Source organism: Coloeus monedula (assembly GCF_965178545.1).
Source record: "Coloeus monedula genome assembly, contig: HAP1_SCAFFOLD_80, whole genome shotgun sequence".
Lineage (NCBI taxonomy): Eukaryota > Metazoa > Chordata > Aves > Passeriformes > Corvidae > Coloeus > Coloeus monedula.
In genome coordinates this window covers 631,636-658,662 of record NW_028120818.1, presented here as the reverse complement: position 1 = coordinate 658,662, position 27,027 = coordinate 631,636, and the positions used below count along the sequence as shown (strand labels likewise).

The window sequence follows — 27,027 nt, the reverse complement described above, 5'->3', positions numbered from 1 at the left end:
CTGTCAGAGTTCTGAGGGTGCAGTGATATCTGGGCTGACATCAGGCTCTGCCTGGAGCTCGGTCAGCCCAGAGTCAGGCTCAGCTGTGCCCTCAGTTGCTGTGGTGCTGGTCTTTCCACGCCGAATGTGGATGAACTTCCGGAACATCTGCAGGAGAACAAAGGACAGGAAAGGGAGGGATGTTCCAAGGGGTGCTCCAGGCGCGGTGCTCGGCTGAGCAGCGACAGCAGGCCCAGCCCAGGTGGGGATGGCTGCAGGTACCTGCACTGTTCTCCGGAAGCGGCCGTGGGCACGGTCCTGCTCTTGTGTCCGGTCCGGGGCTGCATCTGGCAAAGAGCGAGCGCAGCCAGAGCTGAGGGGCTGCAGGAGAGGCCAGAGAACGCAGCCCAGCCCTGCGCTCCCCAGGCAGGGACAGCCCCGGGATGCCCAGGGCATGGAGCACGGCTGCTGCAGAGGGTCTGGCCCGGCCCCTCTTCCATCCTATCCATGGGCCTGTTCTCCAGGGATGCGATGGGATGGGACGGGACGGGACGGGAGGGCATGGGATGGGATGGGATGGGATGGGATGGGATGGGATGGGATGGGATGGGATGGGATGGGATGGCGCCAAGCTGGCTGCCACCATCAGCCCTGTGGCCCAGCTCTGTCACTCACCGTCCTGCCGTGGCTGGAACTGCTCCAGCTCTTCAGGCTGTTGTGCTGGGGCAGCTCCAGGGCCTTTTTTCCCCCTGAACACCTTGAACAGGCGACGGAATCTGCCCGCCATGCCACAGTCTGGCCTCGAGGGCACCTTCAAGAGAGATTCCTTGGGAAAGCTCTGAGTGAACAAGTCCTGCACTTGTGCCTTGAAGGCACCAGCAGCAGAGAAGCCTCAGGAAGGCTACAGGACAGCAAGTCCTGCAGCCTGGTCTCAGAGGGCTCCTGCCACAAGGACAGGAGACTCCTCGTCAAGGATTGTGGTCAGCAAAGCCAACGGTCTGGCCTTGAGGGCACCGGCCACAGGGATGGCAGATGCCTCAGAAAAGCTCCAGGGCACCAAGTCCCATGGTCTGCCCTCGAGGGCACCTGCAAAAGAGAAGCCTCAAGAAGGCCACAGGTCACCAAGTCCTGTGGTCTGGCCTCGAGGTCACCTGCAGGAATAACGCCTCGGAAAAGCTCCGGGTCAGCGAGGATCGAGTGCGCTGTGCGGGGGCTCCTCACGGCACCGCTCTGTCCCGTCCTGTCCCGTCGCGTGCTCCGAGCACTGTGGCGTGGCCGCGTCGCCGCCAGCCCCTATGTCAGCACGTGTCACAAAGGGCCCTGGGACACCCTGTCCCGTTCCATCCCACGGTGACCATGCTGCACCATGTCACAAAGGGCCCTGGGACACCCTGTCCCGTTCCATCCCACGGTGACCATGCTGCACCATGTCACAAAGGGCCCTGGGACACCCTGTCCCGTTCCATCCCACGGTGACCATGCTGCACCATGTCACAAAGGGCCCTGGGACACCCTGTCCCGTTCCATCCCACGGTGACCATGCTGCACCGTGTCACAAAGGGCCCTGGGACACCCTGTCCCGTTCCATCCCACGGTGACCATGCTGCACCATGTCACAAAGGGCCCTGGGACACCCTGTCCCGTTCCATCCCACGGTGACCATGCTGCACCATGTCACAAAGGGCCCTGGGACACCCTGTCCCGTTCCATCCCACGGTGACCGTGCTGCACCGTGTCACAAAGGGCCCTTGCACACGCTGCCACCTGCCCTGGGGCCGCACCCAGCCCACCCCAAGTGGCCCAGGTTGGAAGGAATGCCTTGCCCCAAGTGTCTAAGGCAGCCCAACAGGAACTTTAGCATCGGCTCCAGCCATAAGCAAACGCTCCCCTGCTCTGCGGGCTCGGGGCAGCACCAGGAGCCCCCACGGCTGCCGCCGCAGCCACCGCGGGAAGGGCTGGGCGTCTTCCACAGAAGCTGGCACGGCCCCTTCCTCTTCTTCCTCTTCTTCCTGCTCGCTGCTGCCGGGATTCAGCCCCCGCCGCCGCCCGGCTCCTTCTGTCGCTCCTGCCCGGCACGAAGCGGCGGTGCCGCTGACGGGGCCGGAGCGCGGCTGCCCCGCGACTGCCCCGCGCCTCAGGGCCGGGCCGGGGAGTGACCGCACGGCTGGGGAGGGACCCCGCGCTGGCCAGGGCAGGGACTGACCCCATGGGAGGGACCCCGCGCTGGCCAGGGCAGGGACTGACCCCATGGGAGGGACCCCGCGCCGGAGCACGGAAGGATTCCTGTCCCCGAGGGCGAAGCAGCGGCACGAACTGACCGCGACTCCCATCCCTTCTCCCTGCCCCGCTGGGCACAGCAGGGAGGAGCCGGGGATAAAGTGAACTCCGGCAAGGAGAAAGAGGTCGGGGGAAGGTTCTGTACCAGTTTATTTTACTCCTCACTCTCCAGTTCTGATTCGCTCCGTCCCAAATCCAGGGGCCGGGGCCGCCTGCGGTGTCCGATCCCCGGCAGCAGCGGGGAGGCCTCGGGCAGCGGCGGCGGGCGGGGCCCTTTGGAGCCGCCCCGGGCCCCTGAAGGAGCCGCACCGAGGGGCGTCTCCGCCGGCCCGTGGCACTGAAGGAGCTGCACCGAGACACCGGCGAGGAGCCCGGCGGTGAAAGAGCCGCAGCGGAGGGCGTGGGATGGGAGGTGCGAATGGAATAAAAGAAGAAGAATGGAATAATAAATTCTAGAAGAAGTGCACGGGGAGTGGCGGCTGCGCAGCGACTGAAAGAGCTGCAGCGAGGGAGCGTCGGGGCAGCAGCGCGGGGTCTCGGCCGCTCCGTGTCACCGCAAGAGCCGCAGCGAGGGACGGGCGGGGCGCGGCTCGGATCGAGCCCCTCCAGCTGCGCGAAGAGCGGCGACCCCGCGGGACCGCGCCGGGGCCGGGCGGCGGCGGCAGCCGGAGCCGGGGAAGCGGCTTCGAGCGGCGGAGACGAGCGGGGTGTTCCCGTCAGCTCCGCTCAGCCCTCGGGCACCGGGGGGTTCCGGGGCTTGTTCCCGTCAGCTCCGCTCAGCCCTCGGGCACCGGGGGGTTCCGGGGTTGTTCCCGTCAGCTCCGCTCAGCCCTCGGGCACCGGGGGGCTCCGGGGCTTGTTCCCGTCAGCTCCGCTCAGCCCTCGGGCACCGGGGGGTTCCGGGGCTTGTTCCCGTCAGCTCCGCTCAGCCCTCGGGCACCGGGGGGCTCCGGGGCTTGTTCCCGTCAGCTCCGCTCAGCCCTCGGGCACCGGGGGGTTCCGGGGCTTGTTCCCGTCAGCTCCGCTCAGCCCTCGGGCACCGGGGGGCTCCGGGGCTTGTTCCCGTCAGCTCCGCTCAGCCCTCGGGCACCGGGGGGCTCCGGGGCTTGTTCCCGTCAGCTCCGCTCAGCCCTCGGGCACCGGGGGGTTCCGGGGTTGTTCCCGTCAGCTCCGCTCAGCCCTCGGGCACCGCGCTGGGGCCCCGCGCACTTTTCCAGCCCGGCCGCCCCCACGGGCCGGGCCCCGCGGCTCCCGCTGCCGCCGCCTCGGCCCCGCAGAGCCCAGAAATCCCGGAAAATCGCTCCCATGCACCAAAGAACCTTTCCGTGCGCAGCCAGGGGCGCAGAGGGGGGATCCTTATGAAGTCCCCTCCCCTCAGTCCTTCCTGGGCACGGCCGGGCATTAGCGCAGCTCCCGGGGCTGTGTCCTGGCACCGGCTGCTGCCACAGGGCACGGGGCTGCCGCGTTTGGGCATTAAACGCGACAGATTTGGGGAGCAGGGACAGCCACAGAAACCCTCGGGGAGCCCTCGGGAGCCTGGAGCTGCCCGGGGCCACAAAGGATGCCCTGGACACAGCGATGGCCCCAGCAGCGGCTCTGCCCCCCAGCACGGGGCTGTGTCCCAGACCCCACGGTCCAGCCAGAGGTTTGGGGCGGCAGCGGAGCTGCTGGACGGAGGACGGATGGAGGAGCAGGAGCGGGAGGAAGAGGAGGGATAAAGGGGGAGGGGCGGGAGGAAGAGGAGAGATAAAAGGGGAGGGGCGGGAGGAAGAGGCAGGACAGAGGAGGCAGGAAGAGGAGCCTCCACGTGCATCCATCGCTCTCTGTGTCCGCAGCTCTCGGCTCCCCCCATCCCGCAGGTGACCGGGAAGGGGCAGCTCGCCCCAAATATCTTGGGCGGTTCCTGGGGTTGTTTTGGGAGAGGGGATTTTTGGAGCTTGGAGGACTCCAGCACCAAGCCCCAAATATCTTTGTTGGTTCCTGGGGGAAGGGGGTTTGGTGGGGCGGGGGGGGAGGCGGATGTTTGGATCTTACAGGGCTCCAAATGTGAGTCGGAAATGCCCCTTGGGGGATATTGGGGAGCCCCCGGCACGCGGGGTTTTTGGGGTCCCGGTGGCGGCTGCCGGGAGAAATGGGATGGGGCGGGATGGGGCCCGGGAAGGGTGGGATGTGGATTGGGGGGTGGGATGAAGTGTGGCGGAGGGGGATGGGCGGGATGGGGCCTGGGCTGAGGCAGCCGAAGGTTGGGGATGATGAGGCCGGGGGGACCCCACTCCTGAGGGGCGTGCGGGGTATCCGGCAGCTCGGAGGGAGTTTTGGGGCACCCCTAATCCTGAGGGGGTGGTGCCGGCAGCGGGGGACACGTGGCTCCGGCAGCTCTGGCCCCAGCTGAGCCCCCCCCGCCGCCAGCGCCCCCCGGAGCGGAATTTGGGGAGGGGGAGGTGGGAGCGGCCAGGCCGGGCCCCCCCGCGCTGTCCCGGCGGGGGCCGAGTGCGGGCGGGAGCCCCGCGGGGCCCGGCCCTGCCCGGGCACGGCTGATGCCGCCCGCCCGCGCTCCGCACTGGTCCGGACTGGTGCTCCCAGTGCCGTGCGGGGCGGGGCCGCTCTGGGGACCCCCCAGGGCACAGCGCGGCTGCTTTGGGGCTGTGGGCAGCGCCCGGCGCTGGGCATGGGGCGTGTGGGGGCAGCTGGGGCCGCACTGGTGGCACTGGTGGTGCTGGGAGCCCCCCCGGCCGCGGGGTGAGCGGTGAGAAGGGGGGCGGGTCTGGGACCCCAAATTGAGCGAAATGGGGAATGGAACCCCCAAAGTGAGCAGGAGGGGCCTGGAACCCCCAAATACCAAGGCCGGGGGAGGGGAGGTGGGGATTGGGGATGGGGAAGGTGCAGAAGGGAGGGAGGGGGGGCGATAGGGGGCTGGGAGCCCCAAACAAAGCGGGAGGGGGCTGGGACACCCAAATTGAGCTGGAATGGGGCTGTGGATTGGGGGAACGCTGAGAAAGGGGAGGAGAGGGGAGGGAAAGGTGGAGTTGGGCCAGAAGAAGAGCGGTTCCATGGGGGTCCAGCCCTGTCCCCCAGCACCTGAGGCCTGGAGCGATTCCCTGGGGCTCTGGGGAAGGGAGGGATCCGCACTGGGGGGGTCCCCAACCCCCCTGTCCATGCCTGGGGCTGATCGGGGCTCCCCCCACACAGCAGCCGGTGCTGCGGCAGCCGTGGGGCAGAGGGGGTGGGAAAGGGGGGGCAGGGTGGGAGTGGAGGAGGAGCGGGAGGGAGAGGAGGGAGAGAGGAGGAGGAGGAGCTGGAGAACCACGAGGTTCCACCACCCGCCCACTGTGTCCGCAGCACCCCCAGCCCCGGTAGCATCTTCCCCCCCATCCTGCAGGTGAGCGGGGAGGGGGAGCTCACCCCAAATCTATCGGGGGGTCAGCAGGAGGGGTTTTTTTGGAGGGGTGTTTGGAGCTTGCAGATTCTGGAATCGAGCCCCAGATGTCCTTGCATGTCCCTGGGAGGGATTTTTTGGGCCAGAGGGGATATGTGGATCTTGCAGGACTCCAAAGCTGAGCCATAATTGCCCCTTGGGGGTCTTGGGGGTCCATGTGAGGATCACCCAGTACTTGCAGGGTGGGACATTGGCTTTGGGGATCCCCAGGAGAGCTGGGGGCTGGAACATGGGACCCCTGGAGTGAGGAGAGCAGAGAGGGACGATACCAGAGCTGGGGGACCCCCAAGAGCCTGGAGGGGTGAGGGGGCCTGGAGATGAGGTGGGGCTGGGACCCCTCAGCCCTGAAAGGGGGTGGTGAGGAGAGAGGGGAGCCTCAAGTGCCTGGAGTGGAGGGAGGCTGAAGAGGGGACCCTGGGACCTCTGGGAGCCAAAGCAGAATCAGGAAAATAGGGACCTGTGGGACCCCTGAAACCCCCAGCATCCCTAAGCAGGACCCCGGAGAGGGGGATCCCCAGGACTCACGGGACCCCCAGCAGCCCTGACAAGGGGGACCCCCAGAACCCCAAAGTGAGGAGACTGGAAAGGGGGGACTCCTGGAGGATTCTTTTGGAGTCACTGTCAATTTTTTGTTGGTTTTTATGGACACCGGTGACTTGTAGAGATGGACTTGAGCAGTAGGAAGCCCCAACCCAGGACACTCATCCCTTGTTTCTCCCCAAACCAGGATTTCCCATTCCCAACCCTTGGCCAGATGGAGGAGGAGGCTGTGAGGAAGAGGAAGATGCCCCGGGAGCCCCAGGCAGGTGAGGAGGAAGTCAGTGCCCCTTTCCCCTCTCTCCTGCTCCATCTCCCAGCCCAGCATCGCCCCCGGCTGCAGGACAACCCCGCTGCCGACGCCGTCCTGCCGGGGACGGACTGGGGGGATCTCCTTGCCCTTCCCTGTGGCACGGAGGCAAATCCCATCCTCTCCTTGTCCTTCCTCCCCAGACAAGGAGCTGAGCACGGAGCCCAGGGAGGACAAATCCCTGCAGCAGAACCTGGTGGAAGAGGCCGTTTTGAGCGGCTCCACGGTGCAGGAATCCAACGGGGAGGAAAAGCCCCGGAGATCCCACAGGAGGAGGGGCTGCAAACGCAGCCCAGGGTGCTCTGAGGAGGAAAGACCCACCCTGTGCCGGGAAGGCGGCCGGAGATGCAGCCAGAGGTCAGAGCTGGTGGTTCATGAGCAGCTTCACAATGGGGAGAAGCCCCACAAGTGTGGGGAATGTGGGAAGAGCTTCAGGTACAGCTCTCACCTGATCCGCCATCAGATGATCCACACAGGGGAGAGGCCCTACGAGTGTGGGGAGTGTGGGAAGAGGTTTCAGACCAGCTCCACTCTCCTCCGGCACCAGCGGATTCACACGGATGAGAGGCCCTTCCGCTGCCCCGAATGCAGGAAGGGCTTCAAACAAAACGCCCACCTCGTCACCCACTGGCGCATCCACACTGGGGAGAGGCTCTATGAGTGTCCTGAGTGTGGGAAGAGGTTTCAGACCAGCTCCACTCTCCTCCTGCACCAGCGGATTCACACGGATGAGAGGCCCTTCCGCTGCCCCGACTGCAGGAAGGGCTTCAAACAAAACTCCCACCTCGTCACCCACCGGCGCATCCACACCGGGGAGAGGCCCTACGAGTGTCCCCACTGTGGGAAGAGCTTCTCAGACAGCTCTTACTTGACCAAACACCAACGGAGGCACCGCTAAGGGAAGCCCTGCGAGTGCCCCGACTGCGGGAAGAGCTTTGTCCTCTGCTCCAACTCCATCTCCCATCAGAGGAGCCACATTTGGCAGAGCCCTGGTGACCCACATTCCCTGTGATCCAGGTTGGGAAGAGCCCTGGCTGGTGCTCTCCACGTTCTCCTGGATCCCCGTAGGCACCTGGGTGAACGCAGGGGCAGGAACATCCATCGGGACTCAGATCAACATTGGAAATTCACTGGGAAGAGCTGATTTTTTACCTTTACACCCTAAAAAATTTCATCTGCTCTGTCCAAATGTTTCTTCCGGTGGCATCAAGCCACCCTGGATGATCTTGGAGGTCTTTTCCAACCTAAGTAATTTCCATTCCATGTTTATCCTGTCAAAACAATCAAAATTGGAGTAAAAATAAAGAAATTAAACCAAGAGATCTAAAGCTCCGCCATTTTCCTGAAATTTGGGGGTGAATTTGTGGTTCAGGGGAATATTTGGGAGTATAGTTGTGAAGCCACGAAGCCAGGCAGATTGGGGCCACCATCTCGTAGTTCTGGGGGCAGAACGTGTCCACCTGAGCCCATCTGTTCTCCAGGAATTCCGGTTGTCTGTCCCAGTCCCTGGCCTGGGTCTCCCCCTTTGGGGTGTGACCTCCCAAGTGCCCAAATCGCTGCTGAAGTGCCTGAGCTGCTCTGGGCTGTGGATGTTCCTGTGCCCCAGCCTGTCCTGGTCAGTGCCATGGGGGGTGGGAGGGGGTCTGGGGGCTCCTTGGGGGACTGGGAGGGACTTTTGTGGCCCTTGGAGCCACTTAGTGTGCTGGCACGGGGTTTGGGGGACTTTTGAGGCAGTCTGTGAGGGAGTTTTGGGCTGCTGGCAGGCCTCTGTGACTTGGAGAGAATTTGGGTGAGTGTTGGAGGAGATGGAAAGGGGATTTCATGGCTTTTGGGGCCATTTCTATTGCTCGGCACGGAAAGACCTTCCCAGCGCTGTGCCCTGGGCCGGGAGGGATTGTGCCACCAGAGCTGTCCCTCCATTTCTTCTGCCAGGCAGCTTTAGCACATGAAAAGTGGAGAAGCCAGAGCTGCCTCTCAGCTTTCCGCAGTCCTGCAGAGGAATCCTGTGTGGGAAGCAGCCTGGGAACAGGGTTGAGGTGGCAGGGCAGGGGAATTGAGAGCCCTTTCCTCCGCCGTGGGCCCAGGCTCTGGCCCTTGCCCTTTGCAATGGCCCTGCAGCTGCCAGAGGGGCCTTTTTGGCTCAGCTGAGAGCAGTCCTGCTGCAAGGCTGTCCTCGAGCTGCTTGGGCTGCACATGTGCCCAGGGAATGTTCATTGCTTGCAGTCTCAGGCGCTGTGGGTGTGCAGGTGTAACTACTGCAGGAGGGAACAGCTCTGCTGGGGGCAGTTCTCTTTGTCTTGGTGGTTTTTCTGTTGAATGAACGTTCCCTGCCAGCTGTGGGCAGAGCTGTGTAGCTGTATGTGCCACTTGTGTGTGGCACTGTGGCTCAGGAGGTGGCCAAGGGGAGCTTGGCCGAGGTGTGGGCAGAGGAATGGCCATCAGGCCAGGCTGGGGGGTCAGCGGCCGGTCAGTTGCGTTGCGTGGCCGCGGCTCTGGAGGCTTGTGTGGGAGCGTGTGCAGGGCTGGAAGGCTGGGGCTGCCGCCGCTGTGTCCCAGAGCCGGGAAGGCCGGGGCTGGCCCGGCCCTGGCCCGGCCCCGCCAGCTCTGGCAGCTGCCGGCGGGGACACAAAGGGCAGCTCCGAGCTGCGGCCGCTGCGCTGCGGCCGCACAAAGGCAGCGCCCGCAGAGCTCCAGGGCAAGGTCCTGGCCCTGGCTCGGGGCTGGGCCGGGGCCAGCGGCAGAAAATCAACTTGCAGCTTGGGCCCCGCAGCAGGGAGGAGCAGCAATTGCTGGCTGAGAGAGACTCTTGCCAAGGGCCTGCGGGGCCGGGCCCCAGGGAACGGCTTCCCGCTGCCCGAGGGCAGGCTGAGATGGGATGTGGGGCAGCAATGGTTCCCTGGCAGGGCGCTCAGGGCCTGGCCCAGGCTGGCCCCAGAAGCTGCGGCTGCCCCCGCATCCCTGCAAGTGTCCCAGGCCGGCTCGGCCATTGGGGCTTCCTGCCCAGGAGGGCTGGGCTGGGCTGGGCTGGGGCTGCTGAGGGCGGGATGGGCTCTGCCTGAGACAGCTGAAGGCTGCGCATGATGAGGCCGGGGGGACCCCGTTCCTCAGTGGGTTCTGGGGTATCCCACATTCCTGAAGGGATGTCAGGGTATGTCCCGTTCCTGAGGCAGTTTTGGGGTCCCCCCAATGCTTCGGGAGAGGTTCTGAGAGGGGGGCTCTGGTGCTTGGAAGGGGGACCTATTGTCCGGGATGCGGGGAGCCCATTTTGGGAAGGATGCTGCTGTTTCTGGCAATGTTGAGAGGTTCTGAATGGGCTGTGGGGCCCTGGCTCTCATTTTGGGACTTGAGGTGAGCCCATGGGCACAGCAAGGGCTGAGGAGAGGTTCCAAGCTCCCATTTGGGATGGAGGGATTGAGCGGGTGCCTGCAATCAACTCAATGCCAGCCCCAATGTATCGATGGCAGCCCCAAATGGCTCGATCCGTCAGCCCCAAGGCCCGGCTGTGGGGAGTCAGGAAGCACAGAAGGGGAATTGGTGTCCAGGAGGGGTGGGATGGGATGGGATGGGATGGGATGGGATGGGATGGGATGGGATGGGATGGGATGGGATGGGATGGGATGGGGTGGGATGGGGTGGGATGGGGATGGGATGGGATGGGATGGGATGGGATGGGGGTGGCATCGTGGGGGTTGGATGAAATTTAGGAGGGATGGGGTGGTTTGAGCACTTGGAGTGGGGGACTCAAGGGAGGGAAACAGGAGCTGATTTTGGGGAGGCTCCTGGTGCTTTTTCGCAGTTTTGGGGCCTCTAAGTGGCTTCTGGGAGGTTGCAGTGAATTTTGGGAAGGTGCTGTAAACCCCCTGCAATTTGGGGGCCTGAAGTGAAGTCCCCACATTTTGGGAGGGTGAGGGGATCCCAATTGGCAGGGGGTCCTGCTGCTTTGCACCCCTTAAATGGGGTGAGAATTGAGGAAGGAATTCGGAAGGAAGGAATTCGGAATTCGGAAGGAATTCGGAAGGAAGGAATTCGGAAGGAAGGAAGGAAGGAAGGAAGGAAGGAAGGAAGGAAGGAAGGAAGGAAGGAAGGAAGGAAGGAAGGAAGGAAGGAAGGAAGGAAGGAAGGAAGGAAGGAAGGAAGGAAGGAAGGAAGGAAGGAAGGAAAGTAAAATCGAAGAAAGAAAAGAAGAAAGAAGGAAAGAGAGGAACAAGAAATAATAAAAAATAAAAAAAGAAAGAAAAAAATTAAAAATGAAGGAAGGAAGCAAGAAAGAGATAATAAAAATGAAAAAAAAGAAAAGAAGAAAGGAAGATCAAAAGACATATAAAAAAGAAAATGAAAGTGATTTAAAAAAGAAAAGAAAAAGAAAGAAAGCAAGATTAAATAACATGAAACCAGCAAGGAAAAAATATTTAAAAAGAAAGAAAAATCATTAAAAAATGAAGGAAGCAAGCAAGCAAAAAGATAATAAAAATGAAAGAAAGGAAGAAAAGAGGAAAGAAAGAAAGTGAAAGAAAAGAAAAATTAACAAGAAAATGAAAAAAGTGAAGAAAATAGAAAAGAAGAAAGAAACAAAGAAATAAACAAAGAAAGCAAGAGTACATAACATGAAACCAACAGAAAAATAAAAGGAAAAGAAAAAAAATAAGAAAGAAAGAAGCAAGGAAGAAAGAAAAAAAGAACAGAAAGACACAAGAAAAAAACAAAAGAAGAACAGAAAGAAAGCCAAAAGAGAAAGAAGGAAGACACAAAGCAACAAAAAAAAATTAAAAGAAAGAAAAAAAGATAAAAGAGTGAAGAATGAAGAAAGTAAGCTAAAAGAAATGAACACGAAAATTTAAAAAGCAAAGGAAAGTAAAAGATAAAGGAAAGACTCAATAATGTGAGACCAAGAAGAAAAATGAAAAAATAAAATGAAGAAAGCAGCAAGAAACAATTAAAGAACCAAGAGAAATATTGAAAAATGAAGAAATAAAGAAAAAAGCAAGAAGGTAATAAAAATGAAAGAAGGAAAGGAAGAAAAAAAAGAAAGACTGAAAACATGAAACCAGCAATAAAATAAATGTTAAGAAAAGTCAAAAAAAGAAGAAAGAAACAAGGAAGAAAGAAAATGACAGAAAGAAAGACACGAGAAAAAATAAAAGAACAAGAGAACCAAAGAAAGCAGAAGAAGAAAGAAAGATGAAAAACAGAAAGCAACAAAGACAAGAAAAAGAAAAAAGGTAAAAAAATGAAGGAAAGAAAAAAGAAGGAAAGAAAATGAAAAGAAATCCACAAGAAAATTTTAAAAGTGAAGAAAAAGAGAAGAAGAAAGAAAGACTAAGTAATGTGAAACAAAAAAACTTTAAAAAAAAAGAGGAAAGAACCAAAAAAGAAGGAGAAAAGAAAAAAAAGAAAGACACAAGAAAAAATAAAAGAAAGAAGAAAGAAGAAAGAAAGAAAGAAAGAAAGAAAGAAAGAAAGAAAGAAAGAAAGAAAGAAAGAAAGAAAGAAAGAAAGAAAGAAAGAAGGAAAGAAAGAAAGAAAGAAGAAAGCAACGAAAAAATAGGAAAAAGAAAGAAAAAAGAGGAAAGAATGAAGAAAGAAAGCAAGCTAAAAGAAATCCAGGAGAAAATGAAACCCTTGTGCCACTGCGGGACCTTGTGCAGCCAAGGAGAGCATTGTGAGAGTGCGGGGCCATGGAACCAAGGGACCATTGGGACCTTGTGGGGCCTCCTGGACTCAAGGGACCATTGCCACACTGTGGGGCCTCATGGAATGAAGGGTCCATGGTGCCACTGCAGAGCCAAGGACACCATGGTTACACTGCGGGGCCATGGAACCAAGGCACCATTGGGACACCCCGTGGCCTCATCCTCTGGAATTCCAACACATCTGAGGGATGGCAGCACCTGCAGGCAGCACGGAAGGATTCTGGGGAGAGCCTTTGATCCCTGCTCCAAAGGAAATCAGAGAAAGAGCCCTGCTCAGATCAAGGCACCTTTTCCTTTTCCTTTTCCTTTTCCTTTTCCTTTTCCTTTTCCTTTTCCTTTTCCTTTCCCTTTCCCTTTCCCTTTCCCTTTCCCTTTCCCTTTCCCTTTTCCTTTCCTGGTGTAAACTGTTGACCTGCCTGTAAGGTGCAGCAAAAGCTTTGCAGGGTTTGGTTCAAGGTGCCCAAGGTTGGAAGAGGGAAGTGTTCGAGTCCCTTCTAAGAGAAGGCTTGGAGTCTTTGCGCCATGACTGCCTGGGATGCATGGAACAAGTGTGTTCTGGCAGACTCTGGGACCTCGAGAGCAATCCCATGCAGGAGCCAGCACTGGCCCTGCACCCTGGTGGGAGCAGCGTGGTGCGGATGGGAAACGGGCAGCTGGGTGTGCAGTGGCAACCTCGAGCCAGGTCCTAGAAGGCCAGGCTTTAGCTTTGAACAGAGCAGCACAAAAAGCAGAATGAATGACCTTGCCTAGAAATCCCTGAAGGACAAAGGGTGACCATATGGACTGATTTGAACTCTGGGTTTGCAATAATACACGCCCAGGGAGCCACATGGAAGGAAAGGGCACAGAGGTCTCCAGTGAGCACAAAAAGAAATCAGTCCCCTACTGCAGAGTGTGCCAAAGCCAAAAGAAGTGGCCCTGGTGCCCTTGTAAAGCCCATGGGTTTGGAGACTCCCCAGGTAATCCAGGGAATCCATTGGCTGACCAAACAGCTCAAGAGGGGGCTGCAAAAGCTCTCCTTGCACTAATACCTAGCAAAAACTGGAATGTTCTGCAACAACAACCAGATTCCAGTGATCAGGACAGGCAGTCAGCCCCAGCAGCAGCAGCAGCTACGGAAAATCCCAGCAGGTGATTGGTAACCCCGTGTGGGCAGGTAATTGTAGCTCCACAATTAATGTAGAACGGAACTAAAACATCAGGATCCACAGGAGGAAATGGAGAATCTGGTGGCCAGTTTACAAAGGCATCTAGTAAGCACCAAAATGGCAAAAAATGATAGATCAGTTGTTGAGAAAGATGGGATTGGTTTTGAAGGAAGAAGGCTGCCTGCAGGGCTGGTTAAATGGGAATCACCAGGTGATTTTGGCCAACTGATTTTGCAGAAGTGCCCAGGCAGAAGGGGCACTGGCACATTTTGGTATTGGTGGATCCTTTTTCTGGATGGCCAGAAGCTTTCCCATGTGGCACCAACAAGACAAGGAAAGGCTCAGAAGTTTTGCAGAAATGAATATTTAATAGCACTGGGCCTAACTCTTGTAAGCCTTAAAAGGTGCATGGTTCTCAACAGATCATTGGGGCTGGACTCGCCTGTACATCCTTTCCAACCAGGAGATGCGGTGTGCACCAGAACCTGGAATTCTGGAACAATCCAGCCAAAGTGGAAGGGACCATCTCAAGTCCTCCTGGTAACCTACCCTGCACTCAAGGTAGAAGGAATCCAACTCGGGGTTCATCACATGTGGATAAAACCAGCGAGCACACATTAAACACAGCAGAAACAAGACTGACTGACACCGTGGGGTTTGGGGTTTTACATAAATCCTATTGTTTTAGGTATTGCATATGATTTTCTAAGGGGATACTATTTATTGGATCTAGATGGAGATGATCAATAATTGTGTATTTATAATAATAATCGAAATGATGTTCCTGACTTCTGGGAAGGGAAATGTGGTTTTCAAAGTCAGTGCAAGATGTTGGCAGATGACAGAATGTAACCCCTGTAACAGCTTGTTTGCCAACACCAACCTCTGCAGAAAATCCAGTGCCATGCGGAGCTTCAGTCAGCAATTTGACAAAAATCTGGGAACACGTGTGGGAAGGAAATAGCACCCAGGGCACCTGGACAGGGATGGAAGGAGAATATTCCTTACCATGGACACATCAGAACAATAGTGCTGAGAATTGTAACATCTCCAAACCAGATCTGGAAATTACATCAGGAAATATTGATCAGCTGACAGATTGCACTGATACCCTCTGGGGCTGTCAAATTCCAGCAGTATGGAATGGCCCTCAGACAGGACACTGGGAATGTTTCCAGCCAGTTCAGGGGTGTCTGGGCTGGGCAGGGAGCCCAGGCCTCCCACAGGACCCCTTAGAGGTGGGTATAAAATATCCAGATTTAACAAGGTCAAGGCCAAAGGATGCCAGGACCAAGGAAAAGTGGGATTGCCCTGGGACAGACACTTGAGCTGTTTGGAATGCTGAGGTCCAGCGGCTCCTGGCTGTGGCCCAGGCTCTGAGGCTGGGCTGTGTTTGTAGAAATGATTCTGCCTTTCTCAGGGACACCTGGGCTGAGCCAACAAACAAGGAGCCTTGGAGAGGCACAGAGTGTCAGCAGGACACGGTCAGATCCTTAGGAGCCCCAGGATGGGTGGGAAGGGATGGAATTTGGAGCACACGTTTGCCCCTGGGAGAATCAGGAGCACCACAGACACTGGGGGTATGAACGTTCCGTCCCTCGTGCAAGGAGTCACCACTGGGAACCCGACTGTGGGGAAAGGTTAAAGGGGATGGAACTGGGAAACATCCCAGTGCGGGAACTCCAGCGGGATGGATTTTAGAATCCATCTCTGCTCCGCAAAGATCTGCCTTTAGGAACAGACCAGCCACACACCATTGGGCTCTGCCAATGGGAACTTCAGTGAATGCAGCTCCTTTGGGGTTTGCTGAAATAAAGGAACAATTGCCAGCCCCAGCTAAAATGACCTTCCAGAGCAGATTGGCTTTAGCCCTATTGCTGCTACATGGACAGGGAGTGTGTGGATTCTTGAACTGAAACAGCAACACTTGTTGTGTGCACATTCCAAATGTGATGCTGGATTGGATGATCAGGTAGAGAGGATAAAATTGGTTGCTGCATCCAGCAGGGAATTAAGGGGAGGGTTAGACAGTAACTGTTTGGATAAAATATTTAGAGGACTTGGATTTTCCCTGACTGATGGCTGGTGTCACTTTTGCAAAGTCTAACTGGGATCACAGCACTACTTGTGCTTATGACACTTGCTTTGAGCTGTGTAAAGAACATGGCTGTGAAAGCAGCTGAGGAACTCGTGGGATGTGAGTAAAGGAGCAGAGTGAGGCTTCTGAAGGCTTGAAGGGAAGAGAAGCTTCACAGCCCTCCAAGGAGGGGAAATTTGCCAGATGAAAAACCGTTTGCACCTGGTGGGTTCATACAATGCTTCTTCTCCAAAAGCCACTGGCCATGGACCCGCCCAAGGCTGATTCTGTGGGCAGCAACCAGCCCAGGTGTGCCAACTTTCACCAGTTCACCGGGCAGTCAGGGCTGGCTTTGGGGTCAGCGACCACCAGGGACCCCCAAAGAGACCCCCAGGGCAGAAGAAGGGATGTGCAAAGGGGTGGGGGAAATCTGCAATGATTTTGGGGCAATGATGATCGTGTGTGTGTTTCTGGTGGGACAATCTGGGAATGTGTCTGTGAAGCACAGTCTGCAAACAGGAACATTCCTGAACTCGGCACCCACGGCTTTGGGAGGGGCTCTCCCCTCGTGCATCCGGCCCAATAAAGAATGCTGCTGCTTCGTGCTGCGCTGGTGCTGAGGAGGTTTTGTTTCACTGAAGTTTTGGGAACACCTCTGTGCCTGTGTCACAGACCCACAGAGCAGCTGTGATGTCAGGAAGGGGCTGTGTGACATCACAGAGTGAGCTGTGACATCACAGGGTATTGGTGTGACATCACAGAGAGGGCTGGGCCATCCCAGAACAGGCTGTGACATCACAGAGTGGCTGTATGACATCATGGAGTCAGCTGTGTGATGTCACAGAAAGGCCTGTGACATCACAGGTGGTGTGTGACATCACAGAGTGGCAATGACATCGCATAGTGAGCTGTGTGACCTCACAGAGTGAGCTGTGACAGCACAGACATGGCTGTGATATCACAGAGCAGAAGTCTGACATCATAGAGTGGACTATGACATCACTGAGTGGCTGTGACATCACAGAATGGGTTGTGACATCCCAGGGTGGCTGTGTGACATCCCAGGGGGTTGGATGCCATGGCAACCCTCAGCAGTTCCAGTGCCCTTGGAAACCCCCCCAGGCCCCATTGCTGCAGTCAGGCTCCGTGGCCACTTGCCCGCAGAGCTGTGGCTGCCCTCGGCTGCCATGGCAGCCCTCAGGACAGAGCGGTGCCGGGCTGGTGCCAGCTACAATTGCAGTGACACTCGCTGATGCCCTCAGGTGCCACGGCAGCGGCCACAGGGACCCGTTCCTCACTTTGGTGCCACGGACACCAACGCTTGGCCCCGCTGCCATGGGCATTGGCACGGTCACCTGCACTCAGGGCCCGTGGCCGGGCACTGCTGCCATGGACACGGGCACGCAGCCCTGGGCCACAGGTGGCTGCCGTGGCCACCAGCACAAGGTCCCGTGGCCAGGGCCGGGGCCATGGAAAGGAACCCGTGGAGCCGTGGTGATGCTGGGTGGCCATGGGGTGCTGCTGTGGGCTGGGCCACAGGGAATTTCCTTGCCAGCCCTTTCTCTGGGGCTGTGTTGGGCTCTGTGCTGAGCACAGTGTTGCTCACACTGAGATGGTTTTGTTCTTGCTCAGCTTGCACAGAGCCAAGGCCTTTCCTGCCCCTCGTCCGGCCACGCTGGCGAGGGGCTGGGGGTGCGGGGCAGCTTGGCAGGGGTCACAGCCAGGACAGCTGACCCCAACTGACCCCAGGCATATCCCAGACCACAGGACATCATGGCCAGTGCATAAAGTGGGGGGAACAAGGAGGAAGGGGGGACATTTGGAGTGAGGGGTTTTGTCTTCTCAGGTAACACTCAGGCAGGATGGGGCCCTGTTTTGCTGGTGGGCAGGGTCAGCACCAAAGACACAGACACCAACTGAAGGGGTTGTGCCATTTATAAAATGCAAATCTGCAAAAAGTCACAAAAGCATAAGCTCAGCAAAGCACATAATCATTAGCAAAGAATCTCAGCAGGAGCAGCTCAGCAATGCCCCCAGTCATCCCTGCCAAAGATTGCCTGCAGTGATTAACCAAGATGCAGCCCCAGTTCCCCTCAGACTTTACCAGCACCCAGAGCCACCCATCAGCTGGGGGAAGCTGTCCCAGCCAAGGACTGGAGAGCCACTCGCGGACACTGGGAATTCCTGCAGCTGCCTCCAGCCACAGCTGAGGCTCCAACCCCGCTGGGAGAGGGCCCAGCTTTGACAGTGCTGGAGAAACAAACTGACAGCACTTCTAGAGCGGGAACATCTGCTTTCATCCTCCTCTTGCCTTCCTCCTAAGCCTGGCCAGGGCTCAAGGAGGAGCCAAGGCAGCTGCCTTTGACCATACAGCCCCAAACAAGGCCAGATGTTGGATTTCATGTCCGGTTTCTAAATACAGAAAGGTAAATCTGTGTTTCACCAATGCCTGGTTACATAGAACATATTGTTAAAAGTACTTTGTTAATGAGTTAATGAGTGGGATACAAATATAACATTTGGTTCGAATGTTCATCAGGAGGTCAGCTGTGGCCCAGGGCCTGTTGTTCAGGCCTCACTCAGGGCCTGGTGTTCAGGCCTTGGAATTTCAATCAGTGCTTTGACCTGGACATGAACTGCAACCTTCATAACAATTCTTCTAATAATGGAGTCTTAGATTTAGGTATCAGGCATAAAGGCATCACCTCTTGTTCTCCAATTAAGTGCTGCTCAAGGTCATCACTCAGAGCTATAATTCACATTCCTTTTAAAACATGCCTCATTAGTTGCTATTCTCTGTTCTTTATCAAATCCCCCTTTTTCGTGAGACTGTGTCTCTTTTTAGACAAGTCTCAGTGCTCCATTTCCCAGCACAAAGTGTCACAACAGCTCTAACATGGAATCATAACACACCAAGTGCTCACACTGCAGTGATTACAGTGACTGCCACAAATGCATTTCGCAGCAGCCTCCAGTTTGGCAGCCCCAAAGCCAATCCCGGCAAGGAGAATTTTCTTCTTTCTACCACTCTTCCACTGCTCTTTCCATCGAGGTGATTCCTGACTGTTGGACTTCAAACCCATCACTGATACCAGTGCAGCATTCCTGTCCTAGAATAGCCCAGGCTCCTCCTTGGCCAGCAGGCAGATAATCCAAGGCCATGCGGGTCTGCAGAGCCCCCGTTCGTGTTTGTTGGAGCTCACAGGATGTGCTGTTGGATATTTTAACAGTATCATTTGCTGCTTCTTCTAATAATCGATTCAGCTCGTTAATGCGAACTCCACAGGACGAGGCAGCACATGTGGGGCACAGGGTGAACCAGAATCTTTGGCTTTCTGAAATCCAAGGCACTCTTTGGGTGGAAAATGTTCTCTTAACATATAACTCTTCCTTGCAGTTGTTGCTGAAGCACCCTAAAGGGAGGCATCACTCTTTTTCCTCAGTCTCATTGGGGTTAGGAACAATAAATCCATTGTCCATGGAGCTGGCACCTTTTTAATTCCAGAATAATGCCCCCAAGGTCCTTTGCTGTTCAGCTTTACCCCCGTGTCTGGGGGTAACAAGGCTTGGTGGGGTCCTTTCCCCTTCGGCTGGAGAGGTGCCGGGTCCCAGTCCCTGAGGGGCACCCAGGCTCCTGGCTGGAATCCGTGTGGAAGTCACTCAGAGTCACATCAGCCTTCACATGGAGCCCCGTGGATCAGAGCATTTTCCAGAGGGGCCATTGGGGCAAACAGGGAGATTGGGTCTGGCAGGATCTGTGAAACAATATCCTGTAACATCTCCTTGTTCTCACACAGAACACTTGGCTGCAGGGACACATTCCCATCGTTCCTGCCCGGGTTCCAGGGTTCAAACAGTGCTGTCTTTCCCCAGAGCTGTTCCTTCAGCTGCCTCGGGAGGGCCATTGGGCCTCTGGACCCACACTCGGGCTCCATTATTAGGACTGCTGGATCCAAACCCTTTCTCTCCACCAACAGTGGTCATTTGAGGTGGATCTCCTTTTTTCACAATTGTTTATAAACCTGCAGTATCAGTAATTGTGCTGGCCTGTCATGGAGTTAAATAATCCAATCTTGTTCACTATTGTTTACCAGAATTCCTTTGATTTCTCCTTGATAATCTGCATCAATTCCTCCTCCCATGACATGAACACTTTGCAAGGCCAAGCTCCAGCAAGCAGTTATCAAACCAAAGTGTCCCGGAGGAATCTGAATTCCTATTCCTGCATTGATAACTCTCCCTTGCTCCTGATTTATCCCAATTAATCCTAATGCAGGAAGGCCCAGCCCTGCAGCCTCTGGGGTGGCCCTGTCAGGGCCCATCGCACCCAGAACGATTTCCCAGGAAGTCCAAGTCTCCCTGTCCATGGGTGGATTTGCAGACTGGGTGCAGCCGGGCACACCCAGGGGTTTCCATTTCCCCAGCGGGCCCATTGTTAAGGCTATGGAGCACATCTGGGAGATGGGTTCTCCATCAGGACGGGTTCCCATCTCCGCATTTTTTCAGCTGCTCTTTTAACAACCCCTTCATCTGCTCAACCAATCCTGCAGCTTGTGCATAGTCTGGGATATGAAAAACCCAGCAGTCTTCATCACTCTCTTTTTCACAGGAACAGACAAAGCATTCCAGATCAGAGTATCAGCAAACCCTATAAAAACAGCCAATTCCATCCCTTCCTCCTTTATTCATTGTATGCAATCTCACAGAGTTTACCAGTAACCTTTGGGTCCTGGCCAACCATTTTCTGGAGGGTATTTAGTGTTACATCTAATTATATAGTAGTATTATATAATAATAATAGTGTTACATCTAAAGAATTCGTATTGTCAGCACTATTTCACATTATTATTTATATACAATATAAATATTCTTTTATATATATATCAACTAGGATATTATTATTAGTTCACTTGCACAAAGACATTTGAGCTCAAGATTAGAAACTTCTTCTATTGCTCCATGTGGGAGCATTCCAACAACAATTGTTCCTTCTGTTGGTGCTGCTTCCAATACGCTGTTAACAAAATCCATCCTCCTCTTCCCAAACCCACAAGCTCTTTTCCTTTTTTCATATCCAATTTTTGGATGCATTTTAAGACATCCAGCGCTTCAGCTCCTTTTAACCAACTGCCCCACTGCTCGCACGGTGCTCCGACCGCAGCCCACTCCAGAGCCAGCGAACTCCAGGGAAGCTCTTCCCATCTGGGATTTTGGACAGGACTGATTCCTTACATTTACATTTAAAAAGTGACATTTTGGTGCGATCCGGCCAGACTACGCCAGTTTTGTTGTACCAGTGGGCAGGGCCAGCACCAAAGACACAGACACCAACTGAAGGAACTGTGTCATTTGCTACAGCTCAAAGCAGCAAAGAATCACAGCAGGAGCAGCTCAGCAATGCCCCCAATCATCCCTGCCAAAGATTGCCTGCAGTGATTAACCAAGATGCAGCCCCAGTTCCCCTCAGACTTTACCAGCACCCAGAGCCACCCATCAGCTGGGGGAAGCTGTCCCAGCCAAGGACTGGAGAGCCACTCGCGGACACTGGGAATTCCTGCAGCTGCCTCCAGCCACAGCTGAGGCTCCAACCCCGCTGGGAGAGGGCCCAGCTTTGACAGTGCTGGAGAAACAAACTGACAGCACTTCTAGTGCAGGAACATCTGCTTTCATCCTCCTCTTGGCTTCCTCCTAAGCCTGGCCAGGGCTCAAGGAGGAGCCAAGGCAGCTGCCTTTGACCATACAGCCCCAGACAAGGCCAGATGTGGGATTTCATGGCCTTGTCTGGTGTCTAAACACAGAAAGGTCAATACATGTTTCACTAATGAGAGGATACATCAATCAACGCTAATGATCATGCATATTTCGGTAATGAGCAGATACAAAGATAACCTTTGGTTGGAAGGTTCATCCAGAGGTCACCTTTGGCTCAGGGCCTCTTGTCCAGGCCTTGGCACTTCAGGGATGTGGTTTAGTGCTGGGCTTGACAGTGCTGGGTTAATGGTTGGACTCGATGAGCTCAGAGGTCTTTTCCAACAGGAAGGATTCTGTCATTCCAGGATTCTGTCTGCTGCATTCAGCCAGGTCCATGGCATCAGCATTACTTTGGTCAAAAGGCTCCTCTGGCTCAGCTCTTGTGGCCTAAGGCTTCAGCTCCTTCAGCTCCTGGTGCTGAGCTGCTCATGCTGAACGAGATGACTCGGAGAGAAGAATACAGTTCATCCAATTCCTTCTGGCACACGGAGAGGGGAGGCTGTGAAAACAGGAGCATTGTTTGCTGTGGCCTCCTCTGTGCCCTTCACGCCTTTCAGCGCTTTGAAACAGCCAAGAGCTTTCTCCAAGAGTGCAATGGAGCAGCTGTTCCTGCTCCCAGCTCTCGCCCTTCCCAGTCTCTGCCCTTGGCTGCTTTTGTCCTTCTTGCTGTGCCCTCTGTGCCCCCGGGGCTCGGTGGCTGCTGCCCAGGGCTGTGGCACTGGCACAGATCCAGTGCTCGAGACCCTCCTTTCTCTGCCCTCGGAGCTGCCTGCTCACAGCAGCCTTTTCCACCTGGAAGCTCCACATGGACAGGGAGTGCCCACCTCTGCTCCTTGCACACCCTCCAGGAGCCCAGGGCTGCCATCTGCAGTCCCTGCTGGCACTGAGGGCTCCCAGGTGCCCCAGGCTGCTGTGACACCGCTGCCAACGGGAGGGAACAGTGGCAGGGGCTGTGCTGAAAGTCAGCTCCATTTGCTGCTGCTGCTGCTGTGGGGGTCATTTGTCCAGCCCTGCCCCAGAGCCAGGGATCAGATCCAGGCCCTGCTGCTGCTCCCTCGGGATCAGGCACAGTTTGGGTGTTGCTGTCAGTGCCAGCAGGAGCGGGCGCTGGAGCAGCGGGTGCTGACAGTGCCCCGAGCCCCGGGGCCCGAGGGGTGCCTGGGCTGCGGGGCTGGCAGGGAGCTGCCCCTTGTTCTCCCTGTGCCTCACGCAGAGCTGGGCCGCTCACAAGTGGGGCAGCACAGCAAACAGGGAGCCTGCGAGTCTCTGCCAGCCCTGTCTGCTCAGAGATTGGGCCTTGGAGCTGCAGGGGGACAAAGGCAGCTGCTTCTGCTCCCTCTGCATGTCCCCATGTTCAGCAGTGCTGCTCCATCATTTAGGATATGTTTTCTGTTTAAATAATTAGAAAAACAAAAAAGAAAAAACCCAGAAAATATTATGAAACATAAAACCAAAACCCAAATGTGGAGTGAAAAGTCTTTTGTAACTCTAGATTAAGAGGTAACTGATCTTTTCAAAAAGACAACTCAGGTATTTGTAAATATGCTGAGGGCATTGATCCATCTTACTGACCTCAGCAGTCCTTTGTTAAAGATTTTGGGCTTTGTTTCCAACATTGTTATTTTAAATTGTGGTTGAAGCAATAGGAAATTGCTTGTGCCGTGCCAGCTCCGAGCAGGAGTGGCAATCTAAACTCTGTCCCACCCCAACTCATGGAGAAGATGCCCTTCCTTCTCACCCTGCAATGAGCTGCACATTCCCTTGGAAATTGTCAGGGGGTTCTTAAAGACACCAAGTCCCACTCAGGGCTTTTTGCTCTGCTTTGGTCGTGGAGAAGGGCGATTCTTCATCCATCAGCTCCAGACTGCACTGCCTCAGGAACACGGCCCACTCGCCAGGTTGGGCCCACTCGTGGCACTTCCAGAGGAGGAAGAAAGTGCAATGGCACAATTCCAGCCCAAAAAGAAGGAAGAGTGGGACAGACAGAACACCCTGTGCAGATCCAGGCGTTCAGCTGGGACTGTGCAGAGTTTGGGTTCTTGCCAGTGGGATGTGTGTCCCTGCCTGCAATCTCTTGGCCTGCACCAGAGTCTCACTCACCTGCAAAAGCAGAAAGCTCCGTCGCTGTGCTCGCAAGGGGCTCGTCTGATGCAAAGCTGTCAGAGCCCTGTGAGGGGAGAGCGGGCCCAGCCGTGCCCGGGGCTGAGCCCCAGCAGAGCCCTGGCAGAGCCCGGAGCAGCCTCAGCATCGGCAGAGCCCAGCTGTGAGGAGAGAAAGCAGAACCCACCCGTCAGCTGAAGCCTCCTGTCCCCTTGTCCCAGCCGCCCGCAGTGCCCAGGCCGTGCTGGCCGTGCTCAGAGCTGGGCCCAAAGCTGCCCAGCATTGCTGCCTTTGGGAGCAGAGCAGCAGGGCAGGACATGTGCCCAGCCTGCAGCCAGCCATGGCACAGCCACCTCCTCAGCAGCTGCCCAGAGCCCAAAAGCAGCTTGGCAGCCACTGAAGAATTCCCTGCAGCCGCCCCAGCAAAGGGGGAACCTTTGGTGCCCGGCCAGGCCGTGCCATGCCCAGCTCTGGCAGCATCCCCCTGGCTCTGGACTCACCTGCACACTGGCCGTGGAGCGTGTCTTTGGAGAAGGTGCCACAATCAAAGGCCATCATCTTCAGCTGCCGCTGGCCAGCTCCAGGAAGAGGTTGTCGGCCTTGAGCTCGGCCTTGGTGGCTCCAGCAGCAGCAGCCCCACCTGCTACAGCTTCTCCAGGGGCTCCTTCTCCTTCCCTGGGGCCACACCAGGCTCTCAGCGTTCTGCCCAGGGCCCCAGCAGACAATCAATGAACCAGACAAGCAAAACCAGAGGGGATGGTGGCCACCAGGGCTTGCCAGAGCAGGCCTCCAGCTCAGCTGCAGCCCAAGAGCTGCGTGTTCCCTTCTGATGCTCCCTGCTCAGAGCTACAGGCAGGACAAAAGAGTCTGCTTTGCTTTGCCACTGATTGCCAAGAGATGGGTGGGGCTGTTCCCTGCCAGGCCCCTGGATCACACTGTGCCCGTGGCTCTCTGCCATCCTCTAGGGCACATGAACACCCTGCAGCCAAGGGTCACGGAAGAGCTCTTCCAAGGACGGCCTGGCCAAGGGCTGCATGGACAAGCACCTCTTCAGAACATCCTGGCATTCTGGGCACAGAAACCAGAAACCACCAGTCAGCTGCAGAAGGATCCCGCCCGCTTTGCCCCCCGTTCCCGTGCCCAGGCCATGCTGGCTGTGCCCAGAGCTGTGCCTAAACTTGCCCATGCATTCTGTGCTTTGGAGGCAGCAGGAGAGCAGGACATGTGCCACCTGCTCAGAGCTGCCAGAGCGGGATGCTCCTGAGCCCGCTGCTGCCTCCCAGCACTGCTATTCCCCCCGTGCCGCAGAGATGAGGTAGCCACCTGGAGAGAGCCGTCGTGGGAACAGGATCCGCCCCCAGATGATCTCCTGGCCCCTCCTGAACGGGTGCTTCCCCACCACCAGGTGGTACAGCAGGAGGCCCAGGGACCAGATCGTCGCTGCCTCGCCGTGGTAGCGTTGGTGGTGGATCCACTCGGGTGGGCTGTACAACAGGGTTCCTGTGGAACACAGACTGAGTCCATCAGGGGATGCTGCTGCTCCCAGAGCCTCGCCCCAGCATCCCTGGGCACGCAGGGGCTGCACCAGTGGCACATGGGGTGACCCGCTGCCCTCCTGCCAGCACCTGTGACTTGTGTACAAACTTGGGGTTGGAAAAGAGGCCACTGGTGTTGGAAAAGGGCAGTGGAAGCCCTGGGGAGGCCCAACCATGACATGCAAATGAAAAACCCACCCAGTGGTGGCGAAACCCCACTCTCCTCCCTGCCTCCAGTGCCCCAAGAAACATCAAGAAGCCAAGGCAAACCAGGGCAGCAGAACAGTCCAGGCCCTTCCTCGCCTGCACACCAAACCGGCCGGTGCACGGGGTCTGAGCCCCCTCTCTGCTACCCCCACGGGAGATTTTGTTGGGCTGGCTGCCCCCGCTCCAGCCCCAGCCCAGGGCAGAGTGGGTGCTGAAGGCTGGCAGCAGGGCTGGGAACTGCCCCCTCCCAGCCCCACCCCAAAGCAACTTGGCTTAAGAATTAATCCCATCCCGGCAACAATGAGGGAAAGCCCCAGTGCCACACCCAGGCTGGGCCATGAGATGCCCAGGAGCATCCCCTGGGAGGGCTCACCTGCAAACTGAGTGTAGGCTGTGTCCTGGAGGAAGGCGCCGCAGCCAAAGTCGATCAGTTTCACCAGCCCGGTGGCCAGGTCGAGCACGATGTTCTCGGGCTTGATGTCCCGGTGCAGGACCCCGCAGCTGGTGCAGTGCCGCACGGCCTCCAGCACCTGGCCGAACAGCCCCCGCGCCTCCTCCTCGGGCAGGAACCTCCGCTCCGCCAGCAAACCCGACAGGTCCTGACACCGCTCCGGACGCTCCAGCACCAGCAAGAAGCTGCTGGGCAGCTCAACCCACTCCAGGAGCCGGATGACACCACGGAACCCAGTGGACACCTTGTCCAGCAGCACGATCTCCAGGGGCGCACGGGCGCCGTCGGGCTGCGGGAGGAGCACGGTGCCGTCAGCGGGGCTGAGGCCGTGCCAGGGCTCTGGGACCCCTCACCCAGCCCGGGACGCTCTGCGCCCCCCGCTCAGCCCCCGCCCGCTCTCCCTCCGGGGCTCCCGGCGGCTCCCACCCCGCCGGGCCCCGGCTCCTCGCCGCCCGGCACGCCCCGGCTCTGCCGCTGGCCCCGCTCACTCACCAGCTCGCCCCAGTGCCGGACGCGGTCCCGCGGCACGCATTTGATGGCCACCTGCGAGCAAGGGGCAGCAGCGGGCTGAGCTCACCGCCCGCCCCGCCGCACCCCGGCCTTCTCCTCCTCCGCCCTCCTCCTGCACCCTCCTTCTCCTCCTCCTCCGCCCTCCTCCTCCTGCACCCTCCTTCTCCTCCTGCACCCTCCTCCTCCTCCGCCGGCCCCGCCACTCACCGGGGCGCCGTCCGCGAGCCGCGTGCCCGAGAAGACGCTGCCGAAGCCGCCGCTGCCCAGCAGCGAACCCAGCCGGTACCGCTCCTGCAGGGCCTCCTGCGCCTTCCCTGCGGGCGACACGCGGCCGTCAGCGCTCGGCCCGGGCCAGACACGGCTCCCGACCGCCCCCCGACCGCCCCGGCCCGGGCATCCCCATCCGAACGGAACACCGGCGGCTCGGGGCCGGCGGCCGCGCTGCCGAGCGGCGGAGCTCGGGCCGGGGAAGCCGCAGCGGAGGCGGCGGGAGCGGCCGCGCCCCGTGTGTCCTCCGCGGGCCCCGGGAGGAGCCGGGGCCGGCGCCGAGGGCGGAGCCGAGGGCGGAGCCGGACTCCGCGTCGGGGCCGGGGCCGGGGCCGGGCTCGGGACAGGCGGAGCCAAAGGGTGGCGATGCCGCCCCAGCCCCGGGCACCGATGCCCGCCCGGCAGCGCCACAGCCACAGCGAGAGCCGGGCGGAGGCGAGACCGCGGCGGGACGCCCGGGGCCGGGGAGGGGGCGGCCCCGCCCGGGACCTGAGGCGGGCCTGGGCCATGGCCCGGCCCGGCAGGGGGAGGGGGAGAGACCGGGAGAGGAGGGGGACACCGGGAAGGGGACACCGGGAAGGGGAGGCGCGGGGAAGGTGCGGAACAGAGGGAGAGGAGGAGCAAGAGCAAGAAACGGAGAGAGTCTGTAGAGTCGCTTGTGATCGCTGCTGCCGCTGCTGCCGCTGCTGCCGCTGCTGCCGCTGCTGCCGCTGCAACTGAAGCGCCGGGGCCGTTTGTCCGAGTGTCCGCGT

General features: G+C 57.6%; 1 protein-coding gene across 1 annotated transcript; it reads right to left on the bottom strand.

The window, feature by feature from the left end:
- Positions 1-3: 3 nt before the first annotated feature.
- LOC309585610 (serine/threonine-protein kinase pim-1-like) lies at positions 4-26,411 on the bottom strand (the record flags this gene model as incomplete). The annotated part of the gene is made up of 7 exons (XM_082303547.1): positions 4-147; positions 262-326; positions 24,629-24,805; positions 25,421-25,787; positions 25,991-26,041; positions 26,216-26,322; positions 26,378-26,411. 7 exons carry the CDS (start codon positions 26,409-26,411, stop codon positions 4-6), a joined length of 945 nt encoding a protein of 314 aa, XP_082159673.1.
- Positions 26,412-27,027: the final 616 nt, after the last annotated feature.